Source organism: Oncorhynchus masou, chromosome 28 (assembly GCF_036934945.1).
Source record: "Oncorhynchus masou masou isolate Uvic2021 chromosome 28, UVic_Omas_1.1, whole genome shotgun sequence".
Classification (NCBI taxonomy): domain Eukaryota; kingdom Metazoa; phylum Chordata; class Actinopteri; order Salmoniformes; family Salmonidae; genus Oncorhynchus; species Oncorhynchus masou.
In genome coordinates this window covers 62,751,614-62,767,720 of record NC_088239.1, presented here as the reverse complement: position 1 = coordinate 62,767,720, position 16,107 = coordinate 62,751,614, and the positions used below count along the sequence as shown (strand labels likewise).

The window sequence follows — 16,107 nt, the reverse complement described above, 5'->3', positions numbered from 1 at the left end:
ATGCCCTGCTTGTACAGTTCACATCAAATGTTTTTACTCATATTCCTGTAATGCTCATGTATGCATTTTACTGAAGGCTTTTGTGTTGATAGCCCTCTCTATTGAGAGCTTAACATCGGAACTTTGTGTGTCCTGTAGGGCTCTTTTGGTTTACCAGGCCGTCCCGGTTATGTTGGTCCACCAGTAAGTGTTTCTCTCGCTGTATGTGTCCAAATAGCACCTGTTTTCCCTTTATAGTGCACCATTTGTTTTACCAGCACCTTATGGACCCTGGTCAAAAGTAGTGCACTAAATAGGGAATAGGGTGCCATTTACATTTACATTTAAGTCATTTAGCAGACGCTCTTATCCAGAGCGACTTACAAATTGGTGAATTCACCTTCTGACATCCAGTGGAACAGCCACTTTACAATAGTGCATCTAAATCATTAAGGGGGGGTGGTGAGAAGGATTACTTATCCTATCCTAGGTATTCCTTGAAGAGGATGTGTCCACTGTCTCTTTTCTTTCAAGCTGCCTTTTTTGGGTTGTACCCTAATTTTCACTCTTATGACAATACTTTGTAAAAGGTCTAACCCTATGTCTGTCTTTTCTTCAGGGGCCTCAGGGAGTCAGAGGGTTCACAGGCTCAGAGGGAAACCCAGGACCTGATGTGAGTGACCCACAGTAACAATACTACACCTTGTTTCAGATTTACAGATTCAAACATTTCTGAATACTTTAGGGTGTTATTCATCAGTAATTGAGTGTGTCACTGACTTGTGTCCATGTGTTTGTGACTCTCCAGGGGGAGGCTGGGTTTGATGGGCCTCCAGGGCCTCCTGGGACAGTGGTGAGTAGACAGCAAACAAGTATGTACCTTCCATACACTCTTAGAAAAAAGGGTTCATACAGTACAGCACAATATCATAATGGGCCCCAATTCCTAATGCTATGTCACTCATCCCATATCACATAACTCAGTGTGTATATTCTTGTTTTGTGTAGGGAGCCACTGGTTTCACAGGCCGTGTTGGCGATCAGGGAGTTAACGGCTCACAGGTGAGGGGACATTTTGACCCCAGAAGATGAGGGTCTTCCCATAATTTTTTAGTTAACTACTTTACTGGTAGCTCTTTCTGAATATGTCAACCTTCAACAAAGGTAGCCTGCTTTTACTTTCTAGGGAGAGTTGGGGCCTGTTGGAGTCATTGGCCCCAGAGGCCCCCAGGTAAGAGGAGGCATTTGCTTGTTGTGTTTTCTTGCCTAAAGTTGGGTCACATTTAACAGAACTCAATGCTCGTAAGACTATACTTGGAAATATTACACACATACTATACAACATGTTTTAAAATGACCTGTTTTCTATTTATTTCACCAGGGACCCCAGGGTTTAGATGGCGAGAGTGGGCCTCCAGGACTCAGGGGAATCCAGGTCAGTCTCACTCAGCTGCACAGTAATGTTCCCTAACTTGGGACCCGATTCCTAACTTGGGACCAGATGATTGACTAATGTATTTGGAAACATATATTTTTCAGAGGGATTTCTCACCATAATAATATATAATATCAGCGGGTTAAAGGTCATCTGTACCGTTTTCATATTTTCACAGGGACAGCCTGGGATGAGTGGTGCCCTTGGTCCGAAAGGTGATCCTGTAAGTCTCTCCTCTCTTCTCTCGTAAAGTTAATTCTGCTCTAGTAAATAAATGACTATAAATGTCTCTCTCCAACCCCCTCTTTTCCTTCCTTTCTCTGTTTTCCTCAGGGGCCTATGGGGACAATGGGTATCCGGGGTGAGCCAGGGTTCGAGGGGCCCATGGTGAGTAGCATAGTACCCAGTGGACTGACCACCTAAACCCCACTCTTCCTTCCAGAGACACACACACATAGCAACCTCACAGTACCCCCATCTGTCACTTAAAGCTAGAATCTTTAATTAAAACAATAACAACGTGGTTACCCCGCCAATGTTTTGGTAAAAAACTGAGGGAAAGATCTAGAGAGATGTAACCACTTTAAAATTCATAGACAGAGCTATCGATGCAAGTACTGACCATCCATTATGCCAAAATTATAGTAAAACATTTTTTTAGGCTATACAGTGTTTGTTTACATTTACTGTACATTGTTTACAAACATAGTAAAACAAGCTTATATTTTGTGTTCTGATGGGGTAATAAATTGAACTAAGCTGATGATGTATTTATAAGTTGTATGTCGCAACTAAGGATTCCAGTTTTAAGTCACAGCATTAGGCTACTGATGATACTACTCAGTGTGTATCCCATTACCTACATATTGAAGCTTTTATGTGTTGTGGAACGCTGATCTTAGCTAATGGATGAAAGCTCTATCCTCAAGCTGTATGATATTCTGATAGCCTTATCCTCTAGCTTAAGAGAGTAACCCAAATATTGTGACTAAAATATTTGTCAAAAACCTATTTTTAGTGACAAATTACAAGACTATAACTGACTAAATAGACCCAGAAAAAAAAACTAAAATGATTTTTCATTTCTGTTCACCAATATGAGATGTGACGGATACTAAGTGGACTGGACAATAGTCTTTTGGAGAGATTGAGAGCTTTTCAGTAATAAGCTCAATTAATATTAGCAGCACAGTTGAGTAGCTCAGTTCTGTTCAGCAGTGGGATGGACACACCACGTTCGCTAGCAATAGCTATACTGTAGATAACAACCTGGGGCACGTTCAGTAGGACACAACATTTTGGAACATTCAGATAGAAATATGATATGTAGAACAAACATGCCTCTCTGTGATGTTGAATAAGGAATAATGTATACTTTGCTTACTGCTGATCACGTCCCAGGTTGTTAGCTATAGCTAGCTAATGAGGTAACATGACTGAACAAGGTGTAGTCTAAACAAATGGTTAACGGTCCAGTCCGCAAGTTGCCTAGTTTTTAGAACGGCCCACGATATGCTTTATGAATGTAAAATGCAGCCCGCCAATGCACAATACAAAGAAAAAAACATAGCGCCGGTATTATGGGTCATATCATTTGAACGGTTGTGCCAGAATCAAGTCGTTTTCTCAAGAGGAAAAGATGGAGACTTGGCTACGTTGGCTACAGAACCTGGAGCAAATGCAGTGGGGAAAGTGGGAGGGTTAAGCTAGACTCTAAATTCATGGACTTTCTGTCTGCAATATTCGAGAACGTTTTGCAGCTGAACGTGGCCCTGGCAGCATTACCAGTAGCCTATATGCTAACATTTGGTGGCACAGAAAGAAGGGAAAAGGAACAGTAATCCATTTGTTGACTAAATTTCTCTTGCCACTACACTGTATCTGACTGCGTTAACAACTTTATTTTGGGTTAATGGGGACCCAATAAGTCAGACTTGAGCACTTGGACCAGGACTTGAGCACTTGGACCAGGACTTGAGCACTGGGACCCGGACTTCAGCCATAGGGACTCGTCACTGGACTCGTGACTCGACCATTGGTGACTTGGACTTGGAGCACAGGGGAGTTGGGACTCGATTTGGACTCAAGGTTTAAGTCACATCACTGGGCGAAACATTAACTCCCATTCAAAGTCATTAGCCCTCTTTTTACTTTTGGACACCAATGTGGCTTCGGCGTCTGTGGAACATTGATAACAATCGTAATGCCACAACCGAGTGACGGAGGTGCAATCCATACTACTTTGTCAATACTTTTTGTTGAGCGTGTAAAACCCAGCAGCCTTGCAGTTCTTGCAGCAACGTTGCAGTTCTCTACTACTATACCCCGTTCAAAGGCACTTCAATCTTTTGTCTTGCACATTCACCCTCTGAATGACACACACATACATTGGATGTCTAAGTTGTCTCAAGGATTTACCATCGTTCTTTAACCTGTCTCTTCCCCTTCATCTACTCTGATTTATAGTGAATTTAACAAGTTTAACAATAAGGGATCATAGATTGCAACTTGATTCACCTGGTCAGTCTGTCATGGAAAGAGCAGGTGTTCTTAATGCTTTGTACACAGTGTATATGTTTGTGATACAGTATTTCTGCTGTTGGGAAGAGAATAGGATGTTATGCAGGAAACTATGTTGGTAGGACAAGGCTATGCATGTTTGTGCACAAGACAAGACATTTGTGTTTAGTATAGGTTAATGAGGCAATACAAATGTGATGTGACTAAAATGAAAGGGCATTAAGTTGACTAAAGTGACCCACTTTTTTCATCAAAATGACAAAGACTAGACTATATCTAAAAAAGATCCAATATGAACACTGATCTGAATGATGACCACACTGTATCTCTGTGTGATATTAAACGCCCATTTGGAGAAGTTGTAAACTGCTAGATTGCCATAGTGTAGAAACCCATCCCCAGGCGGTTTGCATGTTAGTTTAACGTCCTCTAAGGCCAGTGGTTCCCAAACGTTTTATAGTCCCGTACCCCTTCAAACGTTCAACCTCCAGCTGCGTGCCCCCTCTAGCACCAGGGGCAGCGCACTCTCAAATGTTGTTTTTTGCCATCATTGTAAGCCTGCCACACACACACACACACAATATATTTATTAAACATAAGTATTGAGTGTAAGTTTTTGTTACAACCCGGCTCATGGGAAGTGGCAAAGAGCTCTTATAGGACCAGGGCACAAATAATAATATATTAATAATCAATCATTTTGCTCTTTATTTAGCCATCATACATATTAAACCTTATTTGTTCATCAAAAAATGGTGAATAACTCCCAGGTTAATGAGAAGGGTGTGCTTGAAAGGATGCACATAACTCAATGCAATGGTGGGTTGTATTGGAGAGAGTCTCAGTCTGAAATAATTTTCCATACACGTCTGTGCTTGTAATTAGGGCCAAGAATCCACTCTTACATAGGTACGTGGTTGCAAAGGGCATCAGTGTCTTAACAGCGTGATTTGCCAAGGCAGGATACTCTGAGCGCAGCCCTATCCAGAAATCTGTCAGTGGCTTCTGATTAAATTAAATTTTCACAGAACTGCTTGTTGCAAGTTCGATGAGGCTCTCTTGTTCAGATATCGGTAAGTGGACTGGAGGCAGGGCACGAAAGGGATAACGAATGTGTCAGGATTTGGCCAGGGTTGTTCCGGGTTTTGGTCACTAGATGCCCCCATTGTGCTTTTTGACCTCATGTTTTTTCCCTTGTTCCCCATTATTATTTGCACCTGTGCCTCGTTTCCCCTGATTGTATTTAAACCCTTAGTTTCCCTCAGTTCTGTGCTCTGTGTTTGTATGTTAGCACCCAGCCCTAGTGTTCTGTGTATTCTTGTCGTTTCCGGTGGATGCTCTTGTGGAATTCTGTTTTTGTTTTTTGAGTATCTCTTGAGGCTTTTTGTGCTATTCCTACCACCTTTTGGATTTGCCATTTTTTGTATTGAAGGACTTCTCCTTTTTTACTTTATTAAATACACCGTCTTAAGTACTGCTGTGTCTGCCTCATCTTCTGGGTTCTGCTGACTATTCGTGGCTCAGTTGGTTAAGTGACTGTTTCGCACTCCGGAGACCCAGGTTCGTAACCGGGTCCTGACAGAATGCAGTTGTTTGTGTCGTCCATTTCGGGAAAGTACCTGCGTAATTGCGCACCCAGTTCACTCAGGTGCTGGTTTCCAGTGGTTCGCAGAAGAGAATGTCTTCCTTAATTGACCCCCCATAAACGTAATGGACAGGAGCTGTGCCAGGCCCGCCACATCTGTTGACTCATCCAGCTGTAACGCATATAATTCACTGGCTTGTACGCGAAGCAGTAATTTTTTCAAAACATCTCCTGCCATGTCACTGATTTTATTATTATTTTTTATTTATTTCACCTTTATTTAACCAGGTAGGCTAGTTGAGAACAAGTTCTCATTTGCAACTGCGACCTGGCCAAGATAAAGGATAGCAGTGTGAACAGGCAACACAGAGTTACACATTGAGTAAACAATAAACAAGTCAATAACACAGTAGAAAAAAAGGGTCTATATGCATTGTGTGCAAAAGGCATGAGGAGGTAGGCAAATAATTACAATTTTGCAGATTAACACTGGAGTGATAAATGATCAAATGGTCATGTACAGGTAGAGATATTGATGTGCAAAAGAGCAGAAAAGTAAATAAATAAAAACAGTATGGAGATGAGGTAGGTATAATTGGGTGGGCTATTTACCGATAAGACTATGTACAGCTGCAGCGATCGGTTAGCTGCTCAGATAGCAGATGTTTGAAGATGGTGAGGGAGATAAAAGTCTCCAACTTCAGCGATTTCTGCAATTCGTTCCAGTCACATGCAGCAGAAAACTGGAACGAAAGGCGGCCAAATGAGGTGTTGGCTTTAGGGATGATCAGTGAGATACACTTGCTGGAGCGCGTGCTACGGGTGGGTGTTGCCATCGTGACCAGTGAACTGAGATAAGGCGGAGCTTTACCTAGCATGGACTTGTAGATGACCTGGAACCAGTGGGTCTGGCGACAAATATGTAGCGAGGGCCAGCCGACTAGAGCATACAAGTCGCAGTGGTGGGTGGTATAAGGTGCTTTAGTGACAAAACGGATGGCACTGTGATAAACTGCATCCAGTTTGCTGAGTAGAGTGTTGGAAGCTATTTTGTAGATGACGTCACCGAAGTCGAGGATCGGTAGGATAGTCAGTTTTACTAGGGTAAGTTTGGCGGCATGAGTGAAGGAGGCTTTGTTGCGGAATAGAAAGCCGATTCTGGATTTGATTTTCAATTGGAGATGTTTGATATGAGTCTAGAAGGAGAGTTTACAGTCAAGCCAGACACCTAGGTACTTATAGATGTCCACATATTCAAGGTCGGAACCAGCCAGGGTGGTGATACTAGTCAGACGTGCAGGTGCAGGCAGCGAACGGTTGAAAAGCATACATTTGGTTTTATGGTGTCGTCTGCGTAGAGGTGGATCAGGGAATCGCCTGAAGCAAGAGCAACATCATTGATATATACAGAGAAAAGAGTCAGCCCGAGAATTGAACCCTGTGGCACCCCCATAGAGACTGCCAGAGGACCAGACAGCATGCCCTCCGATTTGACACACTGCACTCTGTCTGCAAAGTAGTTGGTGAATCAGGCAAGGCAGTTATCAGAGAAACCAAGGCTACTGAGTCTGCCGATAAGAATATGGTGATTGACAGAGTTGAAAGCCTTGGCAAGGTCGATGAAGACGGCTGCACAGTACTGTCTTTTATCGATGGCCGTTATGATATCGTTTAGTACCTTGAGCGTGGCTGAGGTGCACCCGTGACCGGCTCGGAAACCCGATTGCACAGCGGAGAAGGTACGGTGTGATTCGAGATGGTCAGTGACCTGTTTGTTGACTTGGCTTTCGAAGACCTTTGATAGGCAGGGCAGGATGGATATAGGTCTGTAACAGTTTGGGTCCAGGGTGTCTCCCCTTTGAAGAGGGGGATGACAGCGGCAGCTTTCCAATCCTTGGGGATCTCAGACGATATGAAAGAGAGGTTGAACATGCTGGTAATAGGGGTTGCGACAATGGCGGCGGATAGTTTCAGAAATAGAGGATCCAGATTGTCAAGCCCAGCTGATTTGTACGGGTCCAGGTTTTGCAGCTCTTTCAGAACAACTGCTATCTGGATTTTGGTAAAGGAGAACCTGGAGAGGCTTGTGCGAGTAGCTGCGCGGGGAGGGGGGGGGGGCGGATCTGTTGGCCGGGGTTGGAGTAGCCAGGCGGAAGGCATGGCCAGCCATTGAGAAGTGCTTGTTGAAGTTTTCGATAATCATGGATTTATTGGTGGTGACCGTGTTACCTAGCCTCGGTGCAGTGGGCAGCTGGGAGGAGGTGCTCTTGTTCTCCATGGACTTCACAGTGTCCCAGAACTTTTTGGAGTTGGAGCTACAGGATTTAAATTTCTGCCTGAAGAAACTGGCCTTAGCTTTCCTGACTGACTGAGTGTATTGGTTCCTGACTTCCCTGAACAGTTGCATATCACGGGGACTATTCGATGCTATTGCGGTCCGCCACAGGATGTTTTTGTGCTGGTCGAGGGCAGTCAGGTCTGGAGTGAACCAAGGGCTATATCTGTTCATAGTTCTGCATTTTTTGAACGGAGCATGCTTATCTAAAATGGTGAGGAAGTTACTTTTAAAGAATAACCAGGCATCCTCAACTGACGGGATGAGGTCAATGTCCTTCCAGGATACCCGGGCCAGGTCGATTAGAAAGGCCTGCGCACAAAAGTGTTTTAGGGAGCGTTTGACAGTGATGAGGGGTGGTCATTTGACTGCGGCTCCGTAGCGGACACAGGCAATGAGGCAGTGATCGCTGAGATCCTGGTTGAAGACGGCGGAATTGTATTTGGAGGGCCAGTTGGTCAGGATGACGTCTATGAGGGTGCCCTTGTTTAGAGATTTAGGGTTGTATCTGGTGGGTTCCTTGATGATTTGTGTGAGATTGATGGCATCTAGCTTAGATTGTATGACTGCCGGGGTGTCAAGCATATCCCAGTTTAGGTCACCTAACAGAACAAACTCTGAAGCTAGATGGGGGGCGATCAATTCACAAATGGTGTCCAGGGCACAGCTGGGAGCTGAGGGAGGTCGGTAGCAGGCGGCAACAGTGAGAGACTTATTTCTGGAGAGAGTAATTTTTAAGATTAGTAGTTCGAACTGTTTGGGTATGGACCTGGAAAGTATGACATTACTTTGCAGGCTCTCTCTGCAGTAGACTGCAACTCCTCCCCCTTTGGCAGTTCTATCTTGACGGAAAATGTTATAGTTGGGTATGGAAATCTCAGAATTTTTGGTGGCCTTCCTGAGCCAGGATTCAGACACGGCAAGGACATCAGGGTTAGCAGAGTGTGCTAAACCAGTGAGTAAAACAAACTTAGGGAGGAGGCTTCTGATGTTGACATGCATGAAACCAAGGCTTTTTCGATCACATAAGTCAACAAATGAGGGTGCCTGGGGACATGCAGGGCCTGGGTTTACCTCCACATCACCCGCGGAACAGAGGAGGAGTAGTATGAGGGTGCGGCTAAAGGCTATCAAAACTGGTCGCCTAGAGCGGTGGGGACAGAGAATAAAAGGGGCAGATTTCTGGGCATGGTAGAATATATTCAGGGCATAATGCGCAGACAGGGGTATGGTGGGGTGCGGGTACAGTGGAGGTAAGCCCAGGCACTGGGTGATGATGAGAGAGGTTGCATCTCTGGACATGCTGGTTGTAATGAGTGAGGTCACCGCATGTGTGGAAGGTGGGACAAAGGGGGTGCCAGGGGTATGAAGAGTGGAACTAGGGGCTCCATTGTAAACTAAAACAATGATAACTAACCTGAACAACAGTATACAAGGCATATTGACATTTGAGAGAGACATATAGGGAAGCATACAGTAATCACAGGTGTTGAATTGGGAGAGCTAGCTAAAACAGTAGGTGAGACAACAACAGCTAATCAGCTAGCACAACAACAGCAGGTAAAATGGCGTTGACGAGGCAGGGAGGGTCGGATTAACTACACACAGTGACTGAGTGCAGCTGGGGCCGACAGATAAAACATAAACCAGCAGAATGGAGTACCGTGATTAATGGACAGTCCAGCATGCATCAGCTATGTAGCCAGGTGATCAGTGTCCAGGGGGCAGCGGTGGATGGGGCAGGGAAGCAGAAGGTGCAGAAGGTAAAGCCGCTAGCAGTGGCTAAACATGGCTAAATAGCTTGTAGCTAGTTAGCTTCTGGAGGTTCTTGAATGTGTTCTAAAAATTACAAATAACAGCAGATTCCGTATCACATTGGGTGAGGCAGGTTACCGGGAGGTATAATCGAATTAAAAATCGAAAAGATATTGAAAGTAAATATGATGCATTGTGAAACAGTGTTGTTTGATGAAGGCATTGTCTGTATAGTTTTGTTGGCCTTTTTGTACGGGCTTGCCTGTCCTAGACACTCGGTAGCTCACCGTATAAGGCGCTTCTAGCCCCTTCTTATTTATGTTATCTGTAGCTTTTATACGTCTTACTACTCAAAAGTCATCTTTATTCTCGCTTATTTTTCAAATTGTCATGTTTAATTTCTAAATGTCTGCGCAAGAGTGAAGGTGTCCTGCGAGAAAGTAATGGTTAATGTGATTCAATGTTAATTATTTGACTAGGCTACCTGTATTTGACATTGTGTTGTTATTTCGCTGAACACTAGATGGTTTAATTTTATTTTTGGCAGTGAAACGAGACTACTCAGGCGAGAGAAAAAAACTCACCCAAATGTATAGCCCTGTTGGAAAATATAAATGTATTCTTTGAAAATGTGAGGTTTTCAAGTAGATGGTTTTCAGTCTAGTCAGTTTACATTGTCAGTCAGTATGGCTGAAGTGTGGCTATAGATTAGACAATGAGATCATCATGAAAGGGAAGATTTTGTGAAATATTTCTGGAGTTTTGGAGCCATGATGTGATATGCCTCCATGTCTATCTACTTGAAGCAAGAAAATCTAACTAAAGGAACTAACACTTCAATCCCTTCTCTGTCATTCTTTGATTGAAGGGGCCACTGGGAACACAAGGTCCAAAGGGTTTCCCTGGAATTACTGTAAGTATTAGTACTGCTTCTGCGTTTTACCCAAAATACATTTTGAATTAGATATAATACATTGTTGTATTGTCCTTAGATTGATTCAAAACACTTTGAAGAATCAGGTTGCATGCTTTTCAACTACTTACTGTACCTGCAGTCCTCTGACTCCTCTCTGACCTCCACAGGGTAAGAGAGGACCAGACGGGGACAAAGGGGACCCTGGACCGAAGGGGGAGAGAGTAAGAACCCAGCCTCTGGAGACGTGTAGACATTCAACAAAACTAAAACTCTTGATTCATACTCTTTGACATCTAAATTATGAGTTACACATTTGTCTTCTCTCTCTCGTTCTATCTCTCAGTGTGTTCAGGGTGCTTCGGGCATCCAAGGGCCTCAGGGAGAGAGTGGTCCTAGTGGCTTCCCTGGCTTTACAGGGCTCAATGGTCAACCTGGCACTAAAGGCATTGGGGTAGGTCGTCTCCCTGCCTTATCACTGTATCTACAGTTATATAGACTGCTACTTTACCACTGGAAGACTGATGGATTTTGTGTCTCCTCTTTTAGGGGGAGAATGGAGAAACTGGCCCTCAGGGAAAACTGGGCAGAGATGGGCTGAAGGTCAGAGAAGACTTAAAAAAATTAATGCATTATAGTGAAAGGAACATTTAGATTGTCATTCTTTCATCAGCCTGCCTGTTAAGTTTGGTCAAAATGATGATAAAACTGGATGTCATGTCCTAAAATGTGTGTCCCAAATGGCACCCGATACCCTACAGTATATAGTGCACTACTTTGAGTCCTGTAGGAGGTGCCATTTGGGAAACAGATATACTCATAAAAAATGTCTGTTTCTCTGAAGGGGAATAGGGGTCCAGACGGGGGCAACGGCCAGCCTGGACACAGAGGGACCAAGGTAGGACACTCTCCTATTGAATGTGTTTATGAGGGTTGGAAAATTCTGGGAACTTTCACAAAATGTCCATGTTATCCAGAATTTCTGGGATTTGGAATTCTACAGGGATTTTTGTTCAACCTTAGTATTTAGTAAAGCGTGATTTTAGTCCTGCTCTTGATATTTGAATGGTAACCTGATTGGCACTGCCTTCTTCTACCCAGGGTCGCATCGGACAGAGAGGGCATGATGGCCAGCCTGGTTCACTGGTAAGCACATACCATGCACAGACAAACACTAGTGGAGCCACCTACTTGATCAATTTGCATTGAAAAACATCAATATTCTTGACAAATCAGATATACAGTATACACCTCAATGGGCAACATCTGTGATTGTCAGAAAAGCAGATCTGTGGTGTGTGTGCAGATAAGTGGCAGAACACTTCATACTGACACTTCTGCTTGGTGATGAAGAGTATCCAAGGCTGTATGGGCTTATCTAATGGATATGACTAAAAGCTAGTGTGAATTACCGTCCATCATCCCACTATTGACCCCCCCCCCCCGGCCACCTTGGTGAATACTGTAGGCTGCTGGATATTACGTAATCACAGTACACTTATTATGAGTGTGTGTGTGTACTTGTCTCCAACAGGGTTTGCCAGGCCCACCTGGGACAGAGGGACCAGAAGGAAAGCCTGGTACACAGGTTCCCATTCTATATCATATTTCAATACCATGATCACACCCCTGAAGACACTGAGCTTGTATACAGTGCCTTGCAAAAATATTCACACCCATTGGATTTATTCACCTTTTGTGTTACAAAGTCTAATTAAAATGGATTTAATTGTATTTTTTTGTCAACAATCTACACAAAATACTCTGTAATGTCAAAGTGGAAGAATGAAAAAAAAACACACAAATAATTGTATATAAATTAAATAACTAAACTATAGTCAGCTCCCGGAGTCATTCAGCTCCCTGAGTCAATACATGTTAGGAACACCTTTGGCAGCGATTACAGCTGTGAGTCTTCTTAGGTAATTCTCTAAGTGCTTTTCACACTTGGATTGTGCAATATTAGCCCATTAATCTATTCATAATTCTTCAAGCTCTTTCAAGATGTAGGGGATCATGGCTAGACAGTCATTTTCAAGTTGATTTAAGTCCAAACTGTAACTTGGCCACTCAGGAAAATTCACTGTCTTCTTGGTGAGCAACTCCAGTGTAGATTTGGCCAAGTGCTGTAGGTTATTATACTGCTGATGTTACGCCCCTGAAAACAGGGGAGAAATAATCACAAGAGTGATACGGTGTTGTTTTCTCAATTCAACGTTTAGTTCAATCATTTTACAAAAGTAACACATTACAAAACAACAGAAAAACCATTATACAAATAACACAGCAAAATATCTTATTAACAACGCACATGTTCATTCACAATTGACATAAAAGGGCAGCTACTCTCAGTGCGATGCTATTCTTCGCTACAACCGAGCAGGGCTTATATTACTCTCTTCAAACTTAACTCTAACTTCCTCAAGATGTTACTAAGACACACCTTAAACACTCTTGACATGTTAGCGAGTTATAACATTTAAATGACTCTTTTTTATCATCAGTAAAGTACCTGAAAACAGGGGAGAAATAATCACGAGAGTGATACGGTGTTGTTTTCTCAATTCAACTTTTAGTTGAATGAGAAAAGACTGCGATTTCCCCAGGAATATGGGTGGAGACCAGAGCAATCGATCTCCAGGTCATAGATTAAGAGCATTTCGTAGATCACAGATTAACACTTTTAGGCACCACAAAATAAAGTAATCAATATAACGTTTACACATTACTCTCACAATTCGTACCCTTTGTACGCTTGACGGATTTGAACTTTAACACAATTATATGAATGTTTTTAATCTCTATCAACTAATACTGAATGCATGATCTTTTTAACCTTAGATGTTTTAAGATCCTCACATAATATGAACTTATTAATACTTTTTAATGTATAACAGGCTATGAATATTTCCTTTAACCTGTCACACTCTCCCCGACAAAATAAATGTTGTCCCAACATTACCAACATTGTCTTCTTCAACAGTCCGTATGCACTGGACCTAGAAAATCCTCTTCTGTAAGGTAGTACTTGAGCAGAGGTCAAGGGTCACAGTTCGAATATAACTAACAAGTTATATTCACAGTCCATATCTGTTGATCAGCTGTATAACATAAGCAGTATTTTCTCATACTATTGATCAACAGTCCATCAATTTTAATGATCTATATGCATAGTCTACAAATTGTCTCTTTTGACAGTCTGTGAAATCAGACAGTAGTCCATGGTCAAACATGTCAACTCTGTAGCCTCATGTTTGCTGAAGCCCATACATGTAAGGTGGCTGAAAGTAACATTGCTGTAGTGATGGCAGCCATGGAACCAGTCCTGGTGCAGAGTAGACAGGGAACAACTGTGGCTGTGGCTGGATACTGTAGCAGGAAGGGATACCAAGCTGATCATAGGTGATACGTCTTGGAGGGTGTCTCTCTCTTTGTGGCAGCTGGTAGGCTGGTTCCTCAGGTTCAGCAGCATCAGTTAATGAAGGAAAGGCACTTGGTGGACGATCATCAGGCAAATTTTCAGCAGGCAAGTTCATCTCCTCAGCAGGCAGGTCTTTAACTGTTGTTGTCTCCTCCAGCCGCTTTTCAACAAGAGGCTGTGCTGGTAGCGTATCAGGGACTGGCACTGCAACTGTCTGTTTCACTGTTGGGGGCCTGTGTTCCCACTCTCTCGTTGGTTCAGCATTCCTCTCCTCAGGTACTGTAGGAGATGTGGGAACCTGTAGCGGCTCATGATGAAGGTCATATTCATCCCCGCTGTCTTCATCAGAATCTAGAGGCTGTGATGCAGGCTGGTGTCTCCTCGTTTTCTGACTTTTGTCCACTTTGGTAATTTCTGGTTGTGTCTCAAAAGGTAAGTGGTCACAGGACATGAGCAGGTTTCTGTGCAGGACCCTGGAGCGTCCCCTACACTTTTCTGGTCTCAATTCATAAATCGGCAGGTCTGAATCCATTTGTCTCACCACTGTGTGAATTGTATCTTCCCAATAGTTACGGAGTTTTCCTGGTCCTCCTCTTGGTGTCAGGTTTTTAATCAGAACTCGCTCGCCAGGCTGTAGCACTGAACTCCTAACTTTAGTGTCATAGTACTTCTTACTTCTTTCAGCGGCTTTCTGAGCATTTTCATTTGCAATGGCGTATGCTTCTTCCATCCCTCGTTTCCAGTTCTCCACGTAGTCTCACTGGTTACTGGAACCTGCCTCTGTGCACAATCCAAAGAGCATATCAACTGGAAGCCTGGGTGATCTCCCAAACAGAAGATAAAATGGTGAATAGCCAGTCACTTCGCAACGGGTGCAGTTATAGGCATAAACCAGTTTGTTCAGAGACTCCTTCCAATTTGACTTTTGTGTCTCGGTTAGTTTCTTTAACATTTGCAACAATGTTCTGTTCATGCGTTCCACTTGACCGTTTCCCATCGGGTGATAGGGTGTTGTCCTGGACCCCGCCACGCCACTGAGTTTCTTTAACTGATGGAACAACTGATTTTCAAATTCTCCCCCTTGGTCATGGTGGATGCGGGACGGGAACCCAAACTTCAGGGCAAAGTCATTGAAGATGAGATTTGCAGCAGTTTTACCTGACTTTGATGTGGTGGCGTAGGCTTGAATGAAACGTGGAAAATGATCAACAATCACGAGGATGTACTCATATCCCCCTTTGCATCTGTCGAGATGAAGGAAGTCTATATATACCAGTTCAAATGGCTGTGTTGTCATAATGTTCGTCAGAGGAGCTCTTGTTTCATTGGCTGGCTTTTTCTGCTTGACACAGCTACAAGTTTTAGTCACATAGTGCTCAATGTCAGATTGCATATATGGCCAGAAGAAGCGGTCACGTACTAGTGATACAGTGCGGTCGGTACCTTGGTGTCCCATGTTATTGTGCAACTCTTCCACCACTTTACCTTTGTACCAAGTTCTCTCACGTCACCCCGCTCCTCCGCTCTCTCCACTGGCTTCCAGTTGAAGCTCGCATCCGCTACAAGACCATGGTGCTTGCCTACGGAGCTGTGAGGGGAACGGCACCGCAGTACCTCCAGGCTCTGATCAGGCCCTACACCCAAGCAAGGGCACTGCGTTCATCCACCTCTGGCCTGCTCGCCTCCCTACCATTGAGGAAGTACAGTTCCCGCTCAGCCCAGTCAAAACTGTTCGCTGCTCTGGCCCCCCAATGGTGGAACAAACTCCCTCACGACGCCAGGACAGCGGAGTCAATCACCACCTTCCGGAGACACCTGAAACCCCACCTCTTCAAGGAATGCCTAGGATAGGATAAGTAATCCTTCTCACCCCCCCTTAATGATTTAGATGCACTATTGTAAAGTGGCTGTTCCACTGGATGTCAGAAGGTGAATTCACCAATTTGTAAGTCGCTCTGGATAAGAGCGTCTGCTAAATGACTTAAATGTAATGTAATGTATGTACTTCTCTGGTAGAACTAACTGCTTGCGGGCTGTAGTGATTCTGTACAGAATGCCATCACTGTCTATTGTCAATTTGTCCCATTCTCTGAATAGGCATTTTGTCTTTGGACTGAATTTCTTTTGCTCTTTAACTGGCGGTTTGGAACCAGACAGTTTGAAA

At 43.7% G+C, this 16,107-nt stretch overlaps 1 protein-coding gene across 1 annotated transcript in view; it reads left to right on the top strand.

Moving 5' to 3' along the window:
- Positions 1-16,107, top strand: part of LOC135517035 (collagen alpha-2(I) chain-like) — a 93,652-nt gene that overhangs the window by 53,915 nt on the left and 23,630 nt on the right. The window contains exons 19-33 of the mRNA XM_064941065.1: positions 139-183; positions 599-652; positions 788-832; positions 988-1,041; positions 1,166-1,210; positions 1,361-1,414; positions 1,593-1,637; positions 1,748-1,801; positions 10,478-10,522; positions 10,693-10,746; positions 10,869-10,976; positions 11,072-11,125; positions 11,367-11,420; positions 11,624-11,668; positions 12,057-12,110. Coding sequence (XP_064797137.1) covers positions 139-183; positions 599-652; positions 788-832; positions 988-1,041; positions 1,166-1,210; positions 1,361-1,414; positions 1,593-1,637; positions 1,748-1,801; positions 10,478-10,522; positions 10,693-10,746; positions 10,869-10,976; positions 11,072-11,125; positions 11,367-11,420; positions 11,624-11,668; positions 12,057-12,110 — 810 coding nt within the window. The remainder of the gene's footprint in view (positions 1-138; positions 184-598; positions 653-787; positions 833-987; positions 1,042-1,165; positions 1,211-1,360; positions 1,415-1,592; positions 1,638-1,747; positions 1,802-10,477; positions 10,523-10,692; positions 10,747-10,868; positions 10,977-11,071; positions 11,126-11,366; positions 11,421-11,623; positions 11,669-12,056; positions 12,111-16,107) is intronic.